Below are 6696 nucleotides of genomic sequence, written 5' to 3'. Positions count from 1 at the left end.
GGTGCCGTCGCCAGCGACAGTCTGTTTCGCGCCAGGTCGGCGGCGGGGTACTTGGTGGGCAGGAAGTCCAGGTACTTCTGGGCCACCGCGAGTTGTCCGTGGGCGGCGATAATGTCAGCGTACTCGGTGTACTTGTCGTACAAAGCAGCCAGCTTCCAGCCCTCAGTCAACTCCTTCTCGGAGTCTCGGAACTTGGTAACGTGGCGGAAGATGGTAACCTTCTCGATGAAGTTCTGAAGCGAGCGCGCGTGGACAGAGAAGGTCGAGTCGTCAGAGGACTCTGTAAGACCAGCCTTCTCGGCCTCCTGCAGCTCAGCGATCCAGATGTTGACGACCTTCTCCAGCTTGGATCCAACAAGGTAGCAGAAGGAAGCATCCTTGCGAAGACCGTGGTCAAAGACACGGTCGCCAAGGGCCTCGCACAGGTCGGGGAACTCCTGGGGGTCTGAGAACGTGCAGAGGACAGCCATGGTCTCCTTCCAATTCTCGAGGTCAGCGTTGTAGACGACATCCCAAAGGTTCTTATCGATGACGCTGCTGAGCAGGCGGACGTAGCTCGGGCGTCCACTCTTGCGCGCCAAGTAGGCTTTCTGGACCTTGTCGACCAGCTCCTGGCCGCCGCAGTTGGCGAGTAGGAAGGCCTCAGCAAATTGCTCCTCCTTCAGGCAAATCTCGGTGGCCTTGGTGAAGTTGCCCAGCAGAAGCGCCTTGGTGATTTGCTTCTCAACCGCCGAGTCGTTCTCGCTGAGCAGGTTGAACGGGCTATCCGTCTTGGCGCCTTTGGTAGCAGGGATGCCGCTGAGGAAATCGTCCTCATCGCCATCGCCCTCACCATCGGCAAAGAACCCGGAGACCCTCTTAGACGCAGATTTGGGCTCCTCGGCCTCCTTCTCGGCGTCCGAGATGGTTTCGGTCTTCTCCTTGGTCTCTTCGGCGGCAGTGCCGTTGACGATTTCTTCTTCGGTGAATCCGAGGTGCTCAATGATGGCCTTCCGAGGGTTATCACCGGTCAGAGTCTCCATCACAAGCCAGTCGGCCTTCTCCTCTTCAGTCGCAGCCTGGTCCTTGTGGGTTTCACAAATGCCGACCAGGTCGCCGGACTGCAGCGAGGCCTCAAACTTCTCCGTGGCGGTGCCAATATCAGAGTCAACCGAGAACTGGGAAATGATGACCTTGGAAGCCCTGGCCTGGCCCGGCTGTGGCTTGAAGATAACGAGCTTGCCGCCAAAACCAAAGGAGGCACCAATGGGCGGCTGAATCCACTTGGGGGCTTTAGCGAGGGAGAAAGAGGCGCCCTGCGGTTGGGTCTGCGCCTGGTTGAAAAAGTCCTCTCCATCCAGCTTGTTCTGCTGTTGTGTGGCCTGCGCGGAGGTCGAGTTGGTGTTCTGCAGCGTCTGAATGGCGATCTTGCCGTCGAATCCTGCCGTGGCCGACAGGTTGGGGTTGTGGGGGTTGAAGCGGGTGAGGAAAGTCCAGTTGGTAACCTCGGGGAACTCGCCATAGCGCTCTCCGGTCTGGGGGTTCCAGATCAGAGTCCTGTTGTCCTTGCCGCTGGAGATCAAAAGGTCGCCGTCTTGCTGGCACCACGACAGCGAGAGCACGCCTTGATCGTGACCCTGCAGCGATTTCTCGGGCGCGTTGGAGTTCCTCAGATCCCACAGAAGAATCAGGGGGGCTGAGTCGTCAGGAGTCGCCGTCAGGAGCTTCGTCGAGTTGTTGGGGTCCCATGCAATGGCGCTGACAGCCTTGCGGTTGTTGTTCAGTGTTAAGCTGGCCTTCTTCGTCTTCAGGTCCCAGACGGTGACAAAGCCACCAGATCCACCGGTAGCGAGAATGTGCGAGACCTTCCTGTTCCATGCGACGCACTCGAGATCGTCGGACCGAGCCGCAGCGGTGCCAAGGCGGAAGGGATTTTCGATGTCATTGACGTCGTAGACGAAGAGTTCGCCCTTTGCACCTGCAGTCGCGAGGATTTGAGGCCGCAGGGGGTTGAACTGCAGAGATTTGATGGCGCCGGTGTGCTTCGTGGTCCTCGAGATCAAGGCATCCTCGGCGCCGGCGATGAGCTTCTCAGCATCCCACAAATCGAGGGATCCGTTCTCGAGAGCTCCAGCAATGATGCCACGGGGGTGGTCCTCGTCGGCTGGACCCCAGGCAATGTCGTAGAACCTGTAGACATCAATGTCAGCAACGAGGCCAGTGTTGGCACGGCGGAGCAGATGAAGCTCACCTCGAGTCGGTACTGATACTGGCAACGGGTTGAAGCTCGAGTCCCTGGTCTTGGTCGTCTAGGTTGAGGTCCCAAAGCTCAAGCTTGGTCTCATCGGAGAAGTCATCGGACACTGCGCCGGCACGGGTACCGCTGACGACAAGAGGCTTCTCCGAACCAGGCGACCAAGCGAAGGCCGCGGTCCTGGGAATCTCTCGGAGGCGAACCATGGTGGGAGGTGCTCAGCCCTCAGAGACGGGCGTGCAAGATGACGTGGCGGGGAATAGGGAGGTCGGTGAGAGTCACGTTCGATCAAGTGTTGGCATTGACGGTGGTAAAGGGGGGCTATAATGTCCTCAGGAAAGCACCGCACCGATATAGCAGGCTTGAAAAGTTGGAGGCCCTTGTGCAACTGTGACCGTGGTCAGGTATGATGCCAGATTGCAGCCCACAGCATCAAGCAGTGCAGGGACGAGCTCCCTGACTTTGGCCCCCTTAGAGCCCCCTAGCCGGGCTGGGGACGTGCACGCCGCCTAGGCTTCTAGCCCCCCCCACCAAGGAAGGGCGAATGCTTTGCCGTTGAGGGCAGCTCAGGTGAAGCGTCCAAGCTTCTGGTCAAGATCACGTGCATCTGATGGTTTTCTTAGTCACCCAACGCAACGGAGCGCCCCGCCAGAGCGCAGCGCAGAGCTCAGGCGCCATTGAGACTCAAACTCATGCTGGTCGTTGTCGTCGTCGTCGGTGAAGCACTCAGGTACAAGTTTCGACCCGGACCAGTACGCCTAACAAAGCTCACACCATCATGACCGACGCCGCGCGCTGGAAGTCAACCGTCCATGTTGGCGGTCTGGCCGCCATGGTCACCGCCGCCAACATTCAGGATGCGTTCATCCCCTTTGGCGAAATCGCAGACGTCTCACTGCCGAAGAATGACAAGCCCAACTCAACAGAGTCTCACCGCGGTTTCGCATACGTCGAGTACGAAGACGTTGATGACGCAAAGGAAGCTATCGACAACATGGATCAGTCTGAGTTTTTTGGTCGCATCATCAGCGTCTCTGCAGCTAAGGTTCCTAAGAGCGCTGAGGAGGGGTTGGGCAGTAAGAAGGCCGTTTGGGAACAGGTATGGCGCATCCCACTCGAGGCTCTTTGCACGCAGCGCTGACACCGGTATAGGAAGGGTGGCTCGCTGAAAATGCAGTCGGAGAGGAGGACAGAATGGCATCGGAACAGGTCACGATACAGTCGGAAGCACGAGGACCAGACCCCATGCAGGGACTCGAAGGTCTCGATGTGGCGGGACCGAGGCCCGAGTAGAGGCAGACAGGTGGATGGATGTAGTCGGTCACGGGAGTATTCTTTGCATAGCGATGGCGTTCTACAGGTACGAGGAGCACTCTCCGCACATCATGCATGGTGCGAGAGTCCTGCAAGAGGACAAATAAAAAATGCGATGTTTGCGACCCAGTCTGATTTTGTCTTGGCTGCTCGCTCGACATATACATTTGTGTCGTCACTCTAGTAGCACACGGACACCAAGTCCATTCCTCGTTTCCCACCCAAACCTCCAGATTCTTGCTTTAGTGGGACGCCTCGTCATGGCTGTCGCTGTGCTTGGGGCCCTGGCGCTTGAGGCGGATGGTGCCATCAACCATGAAGTGGCGGATGCTGGAGTAGCCGGCAGCGAAGACGGCAAAGCCGACGACGACACCTGTGCAGCCATGTTAGTAGCTCTCATGCTCAGGTAGCCGAGGGATCAGTCCTACCGAGGGGGATCAACTCGGGAGGGATCCTCCTGAGCTTGCGGAGCCTCTGCGAGACGGTATGGCCTGTCCAGAGCATGTTAGCATGCCGAAAACACGTCCCACAGACGCCTCTTATTCCGATCAAGCAGCCAAAAGCTGCCGTCAGTGTCAATGGCATCGCAAAAATTTCGACATACCGGCTTGGTCCTCGCCCTGCGTGTCACGTCATTGTCAGCTGATTGAACTCGAACCACGTCGAGCGCGTGCGTGGCGAACGAGGAAGAACTCACAGGGACGGGCGACCTCATGCGGAGGGTCGGGCGGAAAGCCCGGAGAGCGAGAGTAGGACGCATCTTGACGTTTGAGGTGACAAGGAGCGACTTTGTGGTGGAGGTTGGTGATGGGAACTGGATTGAAGTTGGGTGTCGGGGATTCGGCTCTGCGCTGAGTGGTGGCTTCAGTCCTGGACTTGGGAGTGGAGCTCTGGCCGGACGAAAGCGCCGACCCGCAAAAATTTGCCTGAGGCACCAGCCGGTTCCTACCGTCACCACCTGATTCTCGTCCAACGACAATCTTCAATGCGCCCGTAACCAAGAGCAATCCCTCCGTCGCTGCACGCCTTTACCTCGCCCAAACAACCCAATATCTAGTCAATTGCCCTCAGCAAACCGCAAAGATGTCTGACGATCAGGAGCTCGTTACCAAGCCCTTCAAGTTCGTGACTGGTACGTCCGGAAATCCCTCTCCTAAGCAATGGCCTGATCATCCGAGGCTAACGTGATGCTCTCTACAGCTGGTACGAAATTCCCCCTCCCGACGCCGTCCACGACTGCGACACAATCGAAAGTCCGGAGTCGGAGGAGCAATTGGCAAGCTGTGATGATGTTGCTGACACCGACTTGCGACTTATAGGCACCGATGCCCGCTTCCCGAACATGAACCAGACCAAGCACTGCTGGCAAAACTACGTCGACTACCACAAGTGCATCAACGCCAAGGGCGAGGAGTTCGCTCCCTGCCGCCAGGTACGAGGAACGACGGCGACGGAATCAGTGAGACAAGGATGTTAACAGCGCCTAGTTCTGGCTCGCCTACCGATCTCTGTGCCCCTCCGGCTGGTACACTCGCTGGGACGAGCAGCGCGGTACGATGACTCTCGCTCACGACGGTACACACTTGCTAACTCAATACCCGTTCAGAGGCTGGCTCTTTCCCCGTCAAGCTCGACGCGTAAGATATTGGAAGTTCGAGGCTTTGCACGGGCTAGATGTTGGAGGATGGGTCGCTTGTACTACTTACCCTGAGGGCGAGATATCAATAGATCACCAGGAGTTGAATTGCGCAGTGACGTTTGCAGAAGATAATCACTGAATCTTCTTCTGTGTGAAGTGAAATGCATGTACGCTGACTAGGTATCATCTTCAAGCTCAGTATGCCCGGAAACTCCGAGCAGCACATTCTCTAAATCGCTAACCAATCCCACTGCGGCGTTTACTCATCAGACCACGATGCCGATCAGACATCTCATTTCTTGGATTCTTCCTCGTCATCGGAGCTCATGAACTCGTCGTCTTCGTCGAATCCAAAAAAGGCCCGAGGCTTCTCCTTCTCCTTGCCTTTCGATGTGGCTGTCGACTCGGTTGGAGACGTGGACTCCTTGGAGGACTCTTCACCTGAGTCTTCTTCCTCCGCGTCCGACATGGATTCGTCGGCTTGAGCAGACGACTTGGAGCCAAAGGATGTCCCTGCCAGATTATCTGTGTACTTGCCGGCCTTCATGGCAGCAAGAACAGCGTCCCGTGTCCTCTCATTCGCCTCTTCCTTGGCCTCAACCCATGCACCGTCCAGACGGCCCTTTCCGCCATTCTTGATCTCTTCCTCTCGTCGCTCGGACGATTCCACGATTTGCTGCCACCTTTCGCGCCTCTTCTCCTTCTCCTTCTTCTCCATCTCAGGCTTGATCGCTAGGTACTCGGCAAGCGCCTTGGCTTCCGTTACGGTCCGTAGCCGACGGCCGTCGAGGTTGCGGCTTGAGTTGTTCGCATCGCCCTGGTTGCGCTTTTTCTTGGAGGACATGCGCCCACCGGCGGCGCGAAGCTGGGAGCCGAAGCCACCCTTGCCGCCGCAGAGGGGAACGGACAGGCGCAGGGAGATGAAATCATCTTCGACCGACGACAGGAGATCTGACAGTGGGCGGGCCGAAGTCGCGGACACTTCCTTGTTGGAGATAGTAGTCAGAATGAGCCTGCTGCCAGACTCGGGCAGTCGTGCGTCAATCTGTCCTCGCACATCGGAGAACGTGGTGGTGGCGGGGATAGGCAAAACAAGTGTCGATGGTAGGCCTAGACCAGGAAATGTGCTGACGAACACGTTGATGTTCCGGGGCGCCATTTCAGTCGACGTTCTGGATGTTCCCTGGTGCTGAGACAAAAATGACGGATGGATGTGCCGATAGAATCCTCTTGAATGCAGCCGAAGTCGTGGCGAGAGTTGATGCCGAGTCGCGGTGTCAAGTGGTTCTAGTGAGGGGTAGAGCTGGTTGAACGATCGCAGGTACAGCTCAGAGAAGCTTTCCTGTTGGAGGATGTCGATGTTGTTTACTCGGCTCCGCGGTGTCTCGGTCTTGTCGTCGACAGAAGGTATCGTGTTGTATCGCAGGCAGACTTGGGGGCAAACGCATGGAGTCGACATCGCGGTCTCTAGGGCGTCCATCGAACAGTCTATACTTATCTTATCATAGTG

The 6696-nt window shown here is 57.2% G+C and overlaps 5 protein-coding genes across 5 annotated transcripts in view; 2 read left to right on the top strand and 3 right to left on the bottom strand.

Annotated features, from left to right (window-relative positions):
• VDBG_05187 (transport protein SEC31) overlaps positions 1-2439 on the bottom strand; it is a gene marked incomplete at both ends in the record, with an annotated part of 3894 nt that extends 1455 nt beyond the window's left edge. The window contains 2 exons of the mRNA XM_003004028.1: positions 52-2169; positions 2231-2439. Coding sequence (XP_003004074.1) covers positions 52-2169; positions 2231-2439 — 2327 coding nt within the window. The remainder of the gene's footprint in view (positions 1-51; positions 2170-2230) is intronic.
• A 572-nt stretch (positions 2440-3011) lies between these two features.
• VDBG_05186 (peptidyl-prolyl cis-trans isomerase E) lies at positions 3012-3526 on the top strand (the record flags this gene model as incomplete). The annotated part of the gene is made up of 2 exons (XM_003004027.1): positions 3012-3332; positions 3386-3526. 2 exons carry the CDS (start codon positions 3012-3014, stop codon positions 3524-3526), a joined length of 462 nt encoding a protein of 153 aa, XP_003004073.1.
• A 113-nt stretch (positions 3527-3639) lies between these two features.
• Positions 3640-4307, bottom strand: VDBG_05185 (hypothetical protein; the record flags this gene model as incomplete). Its single annotated transcript, XM_003004026.1, has 4 exons — positions 3640-3920; positions 3976-4038; positions 4082-4167; positions 4231-4307. 4 exons carry the CDS (start codon positions 4305-4307, stop codon positions 3790-3792), a joined length of 357 nt encoding a protein of 118 aa, XP_003004072.1.
• A 264-nt stretch (positions 4308-4571) lies between these two features.
• Positions 4572-5296, top strand: VDBG_05184 (cytochrome c oxidase polypeptide vib; the record flags this gene model as incomplete). The annotated part of the gene is made up of 3 exons (XM_003004025.1): positions 4572-4668; positions 4748-4800; positions 5154-5296. 3 exons carry the CDS (start codon positions 4631-4633, stop codon positions 5186-5188), a joined length of 126 nt encoding a protein of 41 aa, XP_003004071.1.
• Positions 5297-5478: 182 nt separating this feature from the next.
• On the bottom strand, positions 5479-6345 carry VDBG_05183 (conserved hypothetical protein; the record flags this gene model as incomplete). The annotated part of the gene is made up of 1 exon (XM_003004024.1): positions 5479-6345. One exon carries the CDS (start codon positions 6343-6345, stop codon positions 5479-5481), a length of 867 nt encoding a protein of 288 aa, XP_003004070.1.
• Positions 6346-6696: the final 351 nt, after the last annotated feature.

This window comes from Verticillium alfalfae, genomic scaffold, assembly GCF_000150825.1.
Source record: "Verticillium alfalfae VaMs.102 supercont1.6 genomic scaffold, whole genome shotgun sequence".
Lineage (NCBI taxonomy): Eukaryota > Fungi > Ascomycota > Sordariomycetes > Glomerellales > Plectosphaerellaceae > Verticillium > Verticillium alfalfae.
Note: the sequence above shows the minus strand (reverse complement) of the source record. Positions and strands in the feature narration are given on the sequence as shown.